The sequence below is a fragment of the Nannospalax galili genome, unplaced genomic scaffold, assembly GCF_000622305.1.
Source record: "Nannospalax galili isolate Female #2095 unplaced genomic scaffold, S.galili_v1.0 scaffold995, whole genome shotgun sequence".
Lineage (NCBI taxonomy): Eukaryota > Metazoa > Chordata > Mammalia > Rodentia > Spalacidae > Nannospalax > Nannospalax galili.
Window position 1 is genome coordinate 2402115 of NW_008337291.1, and position 14056 is coordinate 2416170.

The 14056-nt window shown below is 41.0% G+C and overlaps 1 protein-coding gene across 8 annotated transcripts in view; it reads left to right on the plus strand.

The window, feature by feature from the left end:
- Positions 1-14056, plus strand: part of Nckap5 (NCK associated protein 5) — a 1008915-nt gene that overhangs the window by 622835 nt on the left and 372024 nt on the right. For all 8 annotated transcript variants that reach the window (XM_029563242.1, XM_029563241.1, XM_017797976.2 and 5 more), the window contains one exon: positions 4240-4327. In XM_029563242.1, coding sequence (XP_029419102.1) covers positions 4240-4327 — 88 coding nt within the window. The remainder of the gene's footprint in view (positions 1-4239; positions 4328-14056) is intronic.

The window sequence follows — 14056 nt, forward strand, 5'->3', positions numbered from 1 at the left end:
TTCCTTCCTTCCTCTTCCTTCTTTCCTTCCCCCTTCCTTCATCCTTCCCTTCCTCTCTTTCCTCTCCCTTTTGCCCCCTCCCCGAAGATCTGAAGTCCTTCACTGATAAAAATATGAAATAGTTGACCTTGAGCTCAGCATTCCAAAACTGTTGCCAGGAGAAATCCTAACTGGAAGTCAGCACTCTTATTTACTTGGTAACTTTATTCTGAATGTCAGTCAGATTGGGTAGAAGGGGACTGAATTTAGGTTGGTAAAAAATGGTTTAATCTTCACTGTCTATCATGTAACCACAACCCCAGAGCAAGCCATCTAAGCTTTCGCTACCTCAGCTTTCTCATCTTCCAAATAGATATAATGATATTTCTAAAGTACTTGAAAATGATTAATAGATGAGACAGTTCTTCAGTGAGTTGAAAGTACTGTCCAATTTTGAGTTATTGTTAATAATTTAAGACTATTGAAAATATTGGGGACAGACTCTGCTCACCTAGCTGCTGTTAGAGATGGTGTTTTGTGTCATCCCAAATCATTCTTTGTGCACTCATACCCAATGTCTGCCATCTTTCTAAAGCCAGGATGGGTCTTGGTGCAATCCTCTGAAGAGTCAGAGTTACAGAATTTCCCTAATTAATTTCCCTAATTAATGATTAGGTTTGGGGACTATAGTGGTAGTTCAGTTGGTAAAGCGCTTGCCTTGCAAGAATGAGGAACTGTGTTTGATCCCCAGAACCCACTGGGGAAAAAAATAAAACAAGGTAGGAGTGATGGTGCGCATTTATAATCCTAAAGCTGATGAGGTAGAGACACAGACACAGTGAGCTGGGGTTCACTGACCAGCCAACTAACCTACTTGGTGAGTTTCAGGCCAGTGAGAGGCCCAGCCTCAATAAAACAAGATGGACTGTGTCTGAGGAAAGATATGTAAGGCTGTCCTCTGCCCTCCACATGTACACACACCTGAATGCATACGTACCTGTATATATTACACACACACTACAAACACACACACACACACACATACATATACACACACACACACACACACACACACACACACACACACTTCATGCTTGGATGTCTCAGTTCACCTGCACATTCTTCACTCTTCTGTTAACTAAATAGACTGGTCTACTGTGCTATGCTACCGTGCTTGCTGAAATTTCCTAACATCTCAGGGGATTTGTAGGCCTTTCAGAGTCCGTAGCTTGTCATCCAGGACACTCTTGGTAACACAAGCTGTGTCAGCTTGCTTTTAACCATGATTCTCTTAAACTAATGTCATTCTCGTGACTAAAAATGCATGTTTTGAGATATGACTAGAAAAGACAATTAAGAACCAGAAAGCACTGTGGAGGCTAGAGAGATGGCTCAGAGATTAAGAACATTTACTGTCCTTTCTATGAATTTTTTATTAAAGTTTTGCGATTTCATACAATATATGGCCTATAGAGTTTTATTTATGTCTCTAAATGTTCTTCAGTGTTGGTACATTCACTGGGCCCAATAAGTGTCCCATACGTGTAAGACACTATCTTACACTCCCAGCAGCCATCAGTTACCCAAAGTTCCTTAGGCTGGGTTGGGCTTTCTTACCTACTTCTCCATGTTTATACTGGGATTTTGTCTAGTTTGAGCTTGCATAGGAATTATGCATGCTGTCACCATTGCTATGAGTTCGTATAAGTAAATGGCCAGCTGTCTGGAGGACTGTTTCCTTGTCATCCACCCCCTTTGGCTCTTACAATCTTTCTGCCTCCCCTTCAGCAATGATCCCTGAGCCTTGGGAGGCAGAGGTTTGAACTAGCTGTCCTATTCAGGGACAGACACTCTGCAACCTCTTGTTCTCTGCACATTGGCAAATTGTGGGTTTCTGTATTAACCACCATCGGCTGCATATAGAAACTTCACTGGTGAGAGTTGATAAATGCTTTCATCCTATGTGTAGAGCTTGCATTGAAGATGTGTCACTTAGGGTTAAGTGTCTCACGGACACTTACTCTCTGCGTTTGACCAGTTCTGGAACTCTATAATAGTCTCCATTCATGTCAAAAAGAAGCTTCTTTGATGAGGAATGAAAGACACACTTGTCTATAAATATGAAGATGCAAATTTAGAATAAAGAAAAAAATTACATTGGTCTAGAGATGTGACAAACGTAGGTTTTACTCTAGGATCTATGATATCTCCAGCCATGTACTTATTTATGTTTATAGTATCAAACATGAGCTCTCTCCCATTGAGTGGGCCTTAATTCCAATTAGGCAGCTATTGATTACCTCCAAGATAAAAGTGTCACTACAATACCAATAGTGATAGCTTTTTGGTACAGTCATTGTTTATTTTTAGGCTTTACAGGTGGGTAGGACTATTGATTGGTTTTTGTCCCTTGGCAGCTTATATAGTATCATCTGATACCATGAGAGCTAAGGGAGGAGATTCCAGGTCAGTTCTACCTTGATTGCTCCAAGTTTTGTGTTGGAAGTGTGGCCTGTCTTCATCAATTGGGTCTTACCTTCAAGTTCTGGGAGGAAATCAAGGGCTGTGGCAGTATTCTGTGTTATTTTGTAAGTCTCTTGGACTACCCTGACCAGCAACTCAAAGGGAGATTTCTCCTGCCTAGCAATGTGTCTTTTGTTATATAGCCTTCAGCTATGCACATGCACTGTTATATTGTAAATCTTTGTGTGCTGACATGGGACAACCACCCTGGAAAGACATGGCTGTATATTAATGACCAGAAAGCATTTGTGTGATATTTGTTAACTTGGCCAATTGATTTTTTAAAAATCAAAATAGTGTTTCAGGAAGATTGATGGGCGATATTACACTGAATTAAGAAGTAGAGATGAGAAGGGAAAAGGGATGTTGTGAAATGTGTTTGAGTATAGATGTCCAAAGCTGAGGATTGAGTGATTGGAGTCATCAGGTAGATTTCAATGGTAATGTTTTTCACATCTACTAATTATTAAGGAGCAAATTTTTATGCTTTGAAGAATTATATTTTTTCTTTTTTATTTATTTATACACCCAAATTCCAGGTAGCACCCTCCCATAGCCTCCCTCCCCCCACTAGAGCCCTTGTACTCTGATATCCCTGCTACTGTCTGCTGTGCTCTCGGCACCCTCAGCCGTTCCCCACTACTTGCCCTTCTGGTGAATCTAGTCAGTCTATCTAGAGGCCTTTGTTTTAGGAGGGTCAGCTGTTCTTCATCCATTGGTAATCAGTTGTCTATATTCCTTTGGATAAGATTGGGGTCTGCTGTTCAATTTCCCAGTTCTATGCTGGGTTACTATGTGGGAATCCCCTTGGCCACCCTGACCAACAACTCAAAAGAAGGTATCACATGTCTGGCATTGTTGCTTGTTATGTAGCCTTTAGCTATGTATATGGACTCTTGAGAAATTATATTGGCCCCTATAATCTTTGGTTATACTTTCCTTTGGGTGTTTAAGGCCATACATTTGGCCCAGGTAAACCAAGTTATTTTTACTCTTAAGGTCATCTGAGGATCTCATCCTCAGGGGATCTCTTGGGCTTGGGAGGAGCCCCTGGCTCCTTTCTTTTACCAGTTCCATCTATGTGAAGATAAGGGATTCCTCTGTGTTGAGCCTCCTTTTTATAGACTGGACACTGGCTCAAGTCCATCTGGTGGGGTCTCCTCAGCCTCCTTGATCAAGAGGACAGGTGACCCACAACCATTATAGGACATTTTGAGAGATGCTCATAGTCCCCTGGAACTAGTCGACCTAGGAGGGCAAGGTGCAAAAAGTGTCCTTTATGTCCCTCTGACCAAATTATTATAGACCTCAAAGTATGTCTTTTAAACACCCAAGAAGGTTAGTTCCACCAGTCTGGTAGTTTTAATTACTGTGTGTCATGTAGACAAATCTCGGGCAAAGACTAGTTGTTCTCAGATACACCTTACCTATACATATATTTCTTGATCTGCTATGTACAATTTGTCGGTAGGTTGTAGGTGTAATATGGTTCTCTCTGGTTTTCAAAATTAGCTAGGCATTGTTTATCTCTCAGTGTGAAAATTTTAAGAAAATGTTCTATCTTGACTTCTGGACATACCTCAGATTCTTAAAATATGAAATAGTGTAGAAAAGAATTTATTCATTTGTCTAGGTTTGGGCAGTATACCAGAGAAGATATTACTCTAATACTATAATAGTTCTGTATTCATAGGAAGCCATCTTTGAGAATTTTGTGTGTGTGTTTCTGTTTTTTAGGATGGAAGAAACAGTACGAAGTCTATTGCAGAGCCAGGGATGTCCAGAGCAGAAGAAAGAAGAAACAGTTAAGATAACGGTCTACCAGGTACATTGTTCTTTTGACTCGCAGCTGGGTATCAGTTGGCTTTTTTTTTTTTTTTTAAGTTTTCTGGTAGCCATCTAGTCACCTTTATTTTAAGAAATTCTGTATCTGTTTATTTAAACCATTTGTTTCTAACAGTTCTACTTTGAAACAGGTCATAGATGTGCTTGCAAGATTGGAGAAACAGAGGATGTATAAAGGCTTCTCACTGTCCTGTTGTCATGGACATGAGAGATGTCTACAGTATATTTTCTGGATACATGAGAAAGAGTGACTCAAGGATATAGGATTTGAGGAATACTTGCCAGAGATGCTGTATCTGAGGACTCAAGAGCAGAAAATGAGAGTTTGCCTTTTCAGATTAGTTGAAGGCTAATTAGAGCTGACAGGGTCTGAAGTATTACCCCAGTCCATAGAATATAAGAATCTCAAAGTGACTGGTGGAGGATCCATTGGTCCACTGACTGCCTAATCAGTGACTTCCAAGTAAAATGTGAATGACCCTATCTAAAAAACCAGAATGGCTGAAAAAGAAACCTGAGGTTGACCTCTACATGTACAGGCACTCCCCCTACCACACACATGAAAAGATAAAAGTTACATGAATATGAAATGTAGATCATTTTTGTTCTCCCTCATTTTAACTGATAGAATTATGATTTCTGAATTCCTTCTTCTCTATAACTCAGTCTCTTAGTTCCTCCTTCTAGAGAGAAGGTAGTTATTTGTTTGAATTCAAACCGCCCAGAAGTGGTGTTTTGAAAAGTGTTTCTTGGCTTGGGGCTCATCTGTAAAATGGGAGGGGAATGTGAGTTATAAAACTCAAGTTAAAAACTGGGTGTCATAGTTAACTTCAACTGTCTCCTTGACAGAGTTTAGAGTCATATGAGGGAGTCTCAACGGAGGGATTTTCCAGATCAGATTGACCTGTGGGCATGTCTGTGGATGATTGTCTTAATTGATGATTGTGGGAACACCCAGCCTACAGTGAGCAGCATTGGATTGTATCAAAAGTTAGTTGAATATGAGCCCGAGGCCTGAAAGTAAGCCAGTTCAGTGTTCCTCCATGGTTTCAGCTGAAGTTCCTACTTGAGTTCTTGAGCTGATTTTCCTCAATGGTGTGTTAAGACCCAGAAGTGTAAGCCTAATGAACTCTTTCTTCCTCAAGCTGCTTTTGGTCAGAGGGTTTTATTGCAGCAGCAGAGGCCAAACTAGAATACTGAGTTTCTAAGACATAATAGGCACAACCTCATGGTCTGGAGATTCAAGGGGGACAGAGACGTGGCAAGAGAGAGAGAGAGAGAGAGAGAGAGAGAGAGAGAGAGAGAGAGAGAGAGGCTTGGCAGCACTGAGTCCCCAGGAGGATCCCTTTTATCTTGCAAATCCCAGTGTTCTGAAGACAGCTCATAGTAGCAAAATGGTTCATAAAAGATATACCTGGCAACACCAATGGATCTCCTATTATTACTTTCCTGAGGCCAAATACTGAATTTCAGGCAATAGCTGGGAATTTTATTACATTCTAATATGTGGCATCTTCAACCCATCTGACTCAGTTTTCCTACTTATATCATTTCCCTGGAAGGAAATGTGCGAGTGGAAGTTCTGAGGCTTTTTTTGTTAGTTAATGCCATAGTAAGCAGAATCTTGGCTTTCCCTGTTCCAGCTGCATAGGAATTGTTTAGCATGCATTAAATACAGACAATACCACCCCACCCCACCCTGCCAAATAGGTGCATTCTTGAATGTGTTGCATAATGTGGCCCCTATATGAATTATAACTTCCCTAATTCAACATGAATTCCCTCAAAGTAGGATGGGCATTTCTGCCTAGCAGGTGATGTCATCCCACCATGGTAATCAGCATTTTATGCTTTGTGCGTTTTACCCTTGCACTGTTTGTGATGTTTCTTTTTAATTTGGAGAATTTTCACAGTCTCAAGTTTTGTGCATAAAATGAATTGTGTACAACGCACTTGCATGTGTGTGCAAGCACATCTGTGTGTCTGCAAGTGTGCAGATGTGCCTGTGTGTGCAGGTGTAGCTGTATGTGTTGGTGCATGTGCCTGGAGGTGTACTTATTTTGGGGGTGCATATGCATGTGTGTGGAGGCTACAGGACATCCTCAGATGTCACTCCTTAGGTACTGTCCACCTCATTTTCTTTTTTTGTTTGTTTGTTAGTTTGTTTTAAGTCAAGGTCTCTCACTTTCTTGGTACTTGCCAATTCAGTTATGTTGACTGACCAACAAGCCCAAAGGATCCACCTGTTTCTACCGTCGCAGTGCTGGGATTATGAGTGCACCCCACCACACCTGACTCTTTATGTAGGTTCTGGGGATTGAACTCGGGTCCTCATGCTTGTGCAGCAAGCATTTTACCAACCGAGCCATCTCTCTAGTACCTATAAACTTTTATCAATAAAATTTTCATGTGTTTGTAATTTTTAGTTTGCCTAGTGCTGAGCCCCAGCAAGTGTGACTTCACTGAGCTGTCATTTAGTTAGTTGTATGCCATTTGATATGGGTGCTGGGAACAAAACTCAGGTCCTCTGCAAAAACAGCAAGTACTCAACCACTGAGCCATCTCTCCAGCCCCTCACTGACTTTCTTATAGAAGTATCTTAAGTTCTTTTTGTAGCAAACATATGTAACTTAATAAAAAGCAGACATAAACCCTGATTATTATTTTTTAATTTGTTTTTATTTTATTATTATTTTTATTCCAAAGAGAGGGCACTTTTAACGCATTTTTCCAGAAATAACTTGAAGCAGGTTACCAAGAGGTTGGCAGAGATATTTTTTTCTGGAGGTTCAAGAGGACAATCATGTCCTGTGCCTTGAATCCAGCATGCCTTGACTATGACCCTCTCCCCATCTGCAAAGCACAACACCCAGTCTCTGCTTATCACCTCTTATTTTCTAGTCCTACCTCCCTTTTATGAGGACATTGTAGTTACACTGAACATAGCTAGAACCACAATAATTACCTCCCTCAAGTTCTTTAACTTGATCAAATCTTCAAAGTACTTTTGCCTAGTCAGCACCCCTGGGGTTTTAGGCATTGGGATGGAGACATCTTGGTAGGAAGGGGAGGCCGTTTTCTTTTATCATACTTGTGTTCTAGTTTCTTTTCTGTTACCATGTTAAAACACTCTAACAAAAAGAAACTTGGGAGGAAAGGGTTTATTTCATCTTACAGCTCCAGATCCCAGTCCATCACTGAGGGAAATCATGGCAGGAGCCTGAAGGCAGGACTGGTTGCTGTTTTACATTGCATTATCTCCTACTAGGGTATTCACTTACAGCCAAAGAGTTCATTAGAAACCATTGAGGAATGAGGCTTGCTGGCTCACTCACAGGCTCATGCTCAGCTAGATTCCTTATATATCCCAGGACCACTTGCTTAGGGAATGGTGCTGCCCATAGTGGGTCAAGCCCTCCTACAATCAAAATCAATCAGTCCCTTACACAACAATCCCTTACAAAACACATACCCACAGTATAGCCTGATAAAGACAATTATTCAAGTAAGACTCCTTTTTCAGGTGTTTCTAGGCTGTGTCAAGTTGACAGTCAATGCTAATTGGGACTAACACTCATCGTCTTGGGGAGACCCATCAGACAGCATGCTAAGTGAAAGAGAATCAAAGATACCACGGGCTCCATTCCTAGGATGCTGCAGGATAAGGCAGGAGGTAAACTGTCACATGCACTGAACAGTGTGACACAAGCCAAAACAGAAGCTCACACAGCATCAGGACCCAAATGGTCTCATGTACTCTTCCTCCTAGAAATTCTATTACCTCCTTAGGATTTCCTATCAATAATCTATTCTCCATTCTGCTATCTCTTAAAATGGGCGTGACCATTGGAGACCTGTACCTGCCTTCCTCCAAACACAATAGATCCCTAGTGTCTGAAGACCACATGTCACTGTCAGGCTCAAAGTTTTATGCACTACAGTTCATGAAGCACTTACCTAAGAATCTCCTTTGCTCAACAGTCTCTAAAGTTGACATGATTATGTCCATGTTAAATTGGCATCATAGACATCTGTTTGACTGTGACTAAAACCAGGAATAATTCACAAATGTTCCCAGGTGGTACACACGGAAGTAAACTGATCCATCATATATAGAATATTGTATTTGGATGAAAATTTGGCACATAATGAAATGCCAGGTCACAAAGACACTGTTTCAGAATAAAAATCAATCAATCAATAAATAGGGGATAAGGAGATGACTCAGTTTGTGAAGGGTTTGCTGTGCAAATATAAAGATCCTTGTTCCCTCCCCAGCACCCACATAAAAAGCCACATGTGGTGGCTGAACATATTTGTTATCCCAGCACTGGGGAGGCAGAGACAGGATGATCCTTGGGGCTCTCTGCCTGCTAGGCTAGCCTAGCCTAATCAATGAGCTCCAGGTAAAAATGAGAGACCCCATCTCACAAAACAGTGTGGTGGCTGGAGAGATGACTCAACAGTTAAGAGCACCGGCTACTCTTACAGAGGACCTGGGTTTGGTTCCAGCATCCACATGGCAGTTAACAGCCATCCATAACACTAGTTTTACAGTATCTGACACCTTCTTTTGATATCTACAGACATTGCATGACATAGATGCACTTACATACACGCAGGCAAAACACTCATACACATAAAATAAAAATAAATAAAAATTTAAAGAATTAAAAAAAACAATGTGTGGACTGCTCTTGAAGAATGACATCCGAGATTGACTTCTGGCCTCCACATGATAAGCACACATGTGCACACGCACATGCACACACAAATAACATTATTTCATAATTATTAGAAATCTTAATTACTAGAAGAAAAATAAAAACACTGATATATGCTTATAAGTTAGAAAGTGTTAGCCATTCCTGTCCTGTCCCTTGTGGAAATGGCAGTGTCTGACTGATGGAGACATTATCCGTATGTGTGGGGAAGGTTCCATATGTACTAGGGAACGATTCACTTCTTTGGTGAGAAATGTAAGATGTGAGAAGCTGTCCTTCACAGGAGCCCGAGCATAAACATCTGCTTCCCTCCCTCTCCCCTCCCTCCCTCCTTCTCTTTGATGTTGGGGGAGTTTTCAAAAGCCATGCTACATCTTCTTGCCACTTGGGCCAGCATTTCATGTAGTTAAGATAGGAAACTTATGTTTGAAAAAAAATCACAATTGCACATGAGAGAGAGGATCATTGAGCATCAGTGAAGCAAAGCGACTGTTTGGAGAGAGACAGTCCCTCCATCTGTCAGGATGCATACCCATAGGCAGCTGAGTATAGTATGAGCCTCATGGTACTAACAATGGATTGGCCCTTTCACAGGTCTCCTGTGTCCCCAGCTGCTTGTGTGCTTCTCCACTGTGACTTCTCTACTTCCTCCTTCATGTTCCTACTTTTCTATAGGAACTTGAATTGAGTCACATATGTCAATTCATTAAAAGCTATGGAAGGAAAGTGGGACAGTAACACCTATGGCCTCACACAGAAAGTCTCTGCATTCTTCAAGTCTCATAGCTTTAAAAAAGAAGTTCTAGACTAAATTAGGGAATCATAAGTAGAAAGACCTTCAGTGGTCAACCAGGTTGTTAAAATGAAACGTGAATAAGAAAAATCAAATACCTTCTAGAAGGTTCTGTTTGCCCACTTAGAAGTCACCATGGAGAGAGATTTCTATTTTCCTTTCCTTTCTTTCCTTCTCTTTCTTTCTTTTTATTCTTTCTTTCTTTCTTTCTTTCTTTCTTTCTTTCTTTCTCTCTCACCTATTTCTCGCTCTATCTCTCTGTTTCTCTCTCCCTCTCCCTCTCCCTCTCTCTCTGTCTGTCTCTCTTTGTCTCTCTCTGTCTCTCTCTGTCTGTCTCTCTCTGTGTCTCTCTCTGTCTCTGCCTCTGTCTCTGTCTCTGTCTCTCTCTCTCTCTCTGTGTATGTGTGTGTGTGTGTGTGTGTGTAGGTGCATGTATACAGTCTTGCATGTATACCTGTGCACATGTACAGGTGTACAATACCTGAGGTCAGTTGGAAGATAGGGTCTCTCACTGGCTTGGAACTTGTCACGTAGGCCAGGCTGTCTGGCCAGTGAGCCCTAGGAATCAGCCTGTCTCTGCCTCCCTGACACTGGGATTTCAAGTATGTGCCCAACTTTTCACTTGAGTTCTGAGAATCAAACTCAGTTTTTCATGTTTTCGTGGTTTGCAGGCAAACACTTTTCTGACTGAGCTCTCTCACTAGCTCCCTTTGTCACCATTTTAATTGGCATAGAGGGTAACAATAAAAATGGAGCATAAAAAGTTAGAGGATTGAATCAATCTGGCAGTGGATGATATAGAGAATTAGACAATGACCAGCAAAATAATTATGGCCTTCAAGTTTTCCTGTCTTCCTTCCTTCTCCCCTCTTGGGCAGCCCTGGTCTACTGTGATTTTTCAGTCCACTTCTGTCACGTCTCAAGATGGGCTGCTTTCAGGCATCCATCCCTCCGTCTGCATCTAAAGTAGCATAGTATTCACAGGAACTATCTTTATGCAGCGTTTCTTGGCTTGCATTAATTGCACAAACTTGGGAGTTTCACTGAGATATTTTCACATATGCACTTTATGCGGGGGTTTCATACTCACCCTAGCAACTCACTTTGGGCCAAGCTGTTGCTACTGGAAGTGACCGAATGCCACATTGCTATTACTTAGTTCATCTTTAAGTGGTTTTTGAAAAGAATTGCCAAGTGTAATTAAGCGTGGAGAAATGGACTTTCCCTACTTAGCCTAAGAATTGCCCCTCAACAAATATAAATATTTATTAACTTACTTATTGTATATATGAGAGAGTAAAATCCAGAGGAGAAGGGGGAGAATATGCCACAGCATGCAACTTTGGGGAGTTGGTTCTTTCCTTTCACCTTCTGTTTGAAGTAGGGTCTATCTTGTGTCTGCTGCTATGCTGTGTACAGCAGGCTAGCTAGCCCTGGAGCTTCTGGGAAATTTTGACTCCCGTCTCACAGTAGGAGTGCTATGATTAGGGATTTGGACCATCACACTGGCTTTTTGACATGATTTCTGGGGATTGAATCAGGTTATCAAACTTGTGGGGCTAGGGGTTTTACCCATTTAGCCATCTCTTGGCCAAAATACACATCTCAGTTTCCTCTGTGGTACACAGAAAAACACTTTGTCTGAGACCTTCCTCACTGAAGCTCAAACCCTACCTCAGAGAGATGTTAACTTTTTACACCTTTATTTTGAGACAGGATCTCATGTGGTCAAGGCTGGATTCAAACTCACTGTGCAGCTGAGGAGGACCTTGATCTTCTGATTCTTCTGCCTCTCCCTCCCAAGTGTTGAGATTACAGTGTATATTACCATGCCTGCTTTATGAAGTGCTGGGCCTCCAACTTGGGGTTTGTGGATGCTAGGCAAACAACTGAGCCTTACCTTCAGCTTCTTGAAAATTTTAGTTATCAAAAGTCATAGGAAATTTGTTATTACAAACTTTATATTTTTCCTTTCATTGTCATGACTTAACTATACTTAAACAAAACCAAAAATTTACCCCATACAGAAAATTTAGGGCTGAAAAGTTATATTCTTAAACTTGAATGGGTTGGAGAGATGGCTCGGCGGTTAAGAGCAGTGATTGCTCTTGCAGAGGACCCATGTGGTTCCTAACAACAGCCCATAACTCCAGTTCCAGGGCATCCTATGCCTTCTTCTGACCTCTGCTGGCGTTGCACAACATGGGTGCATTTGCACACATGCAGGCAATACATTCATGCACATAAAAAATAAGAGTAAATAAAATATTTTTTAAAACTTTTAATTAGAAAAAATGCTGCTTCTTTGAAAGTGTCATTAGATAGAAATATCCCTAGCATAAAATGTAAAATTTCCCTAGCATAAAATGTAAAATTTCCAGCCAGGTGTGGTGGCACACGCCTTTAATCCCAGCACTTGGGAGGCAGAGACAGGCAGATCTCTGTGAGTTCGAGGCCAGCTTGGTCTTCTACATAGTGAGTTCCAGGCCAGCTGGGGCTACAGGGAGACCTTGTCTCAAAAAGACCGAAAAAAAAAAATTAAAATTTCCAAATTTCTAACATAATATTTTCTTTATCGCAAACAAATCAACACAGCAAAACTGAAATGTCTGTGGTTTTTCAGGAGTTTAAAAAGTTCCCATTTTCTAGTCTTTCCAGCCTTGGGCTGAGTCTGAGAATCACCTGAGGGACTCCTCACAAAGATATCCCAGCTGGAGCATCCTTGAATCTGCATTGCTAAATAGGAACTCTGCCTGGTTCTATTGTTTCCAGCTTTGATTGATCATTTTGATTCTGCTAGCTGGTAACCAGTGAAGTGCTTCAGCAGCCCCTTTTCCCACCACAACCTTTGCTCTGTTTTTATGGGAGAAGATGAAGTTGAAGTTTGGAGCTCAGTTCTCACATAGGCTCTGCTCATCTGTCCTATCCTGAGTCTTATACACGCCTTATTTATTTCAGCAAGCGCCCTGGCAGTAACCCAGGCAAGAGAAGGGAACTCTTTGGAGAACGTGGCTGAAAGTCACAGAAGTTATTTAGAAACTGTTCCTTTCCTTTCTTTACCATCTTTAAATTTTTTATTACATTTATTTATATATTTGTAGGGGGGCAAGCACATTGCTACAACACATGTGTGGAGTTCAGAGGACGATTTGCAAGAATAGGTTTCTCTATTTCCACCATGTGATTCCTAGGGATCGAACTGAGGTCATCAGGCTTGTCAGCAAGCACTTTTATCAGCTGAGCTGTCCCACCAGCCCCATTTTACCATTTTTTAGACCTAACATACTAACTTAGACATATAAATGAATAGTCAGTACACTGAACATGTGCACACAGGTTGAAATTTCTGCAGTTTGTGGAGAAAATGGTTAAGTCTTGGCACAGTTATTTATAAATTCATAAAGAATTGGGTGATATGAAATATTTTTAGTGAGTACCATTATTTATGTCTGTGCTCTGTAAACTTAGGAGACTTGAGCACTTTTGATTCTTCTTTGAGAGATTTGGCCTTTTCATGAAATCACTGTGAACTTTGAATTGCTGCTGAATGAAGTGTTTTTATTGTGCATTAACTTTTAAAGGGCTGAAATGGTTCCTTGAGGGAGCAGGTTTTTATTTTTCTTAGCTCCAAGGAGTATCCTCTGTTCACATAGGTCAGATCAAAGTTTGTGTCTAGATTCAGAATGGCCAAATGTACTGTCCTTCCTAAAGGATGGACATTCGTTTCTTTCTGATATTATTCTACAAGATAATTTTTATGAGTTTATGCTTTACATAAATGTGTTGTAATTCTAGAAGTTTCTAAAAGAGTCTCGTTTGGGAGTACTTGCTTGTTAGTGCACTAAATAGTAGGATTTTCTTCATAATTCCAAAGTCATGCTAAATAATTTCTTCTAAATATGTGTGCATGTGTGTGTGTGTATGTGTATGTGTGTGGACATGGGTACCTCTGCACATGTGTTCATGTCATATGGGAGGCCACAAGCTAACCTTGGGTGTCATGCCTCTCAGGCACCATCCACCATAGTTTTAAAGTACCATTTATTTACTTGGTGGGAAACAACTTGTAGGAGTTGAATCTCTCTTTCTACCGTGTAAGTCGTGGTATCAAACTCGGGTTGTCCAGCTTGGTGGTAAGTGCCTACTCTAAGCCATCTCAGGGGCTCCCATTCCCTCTTTTTTTTTTTTTTTT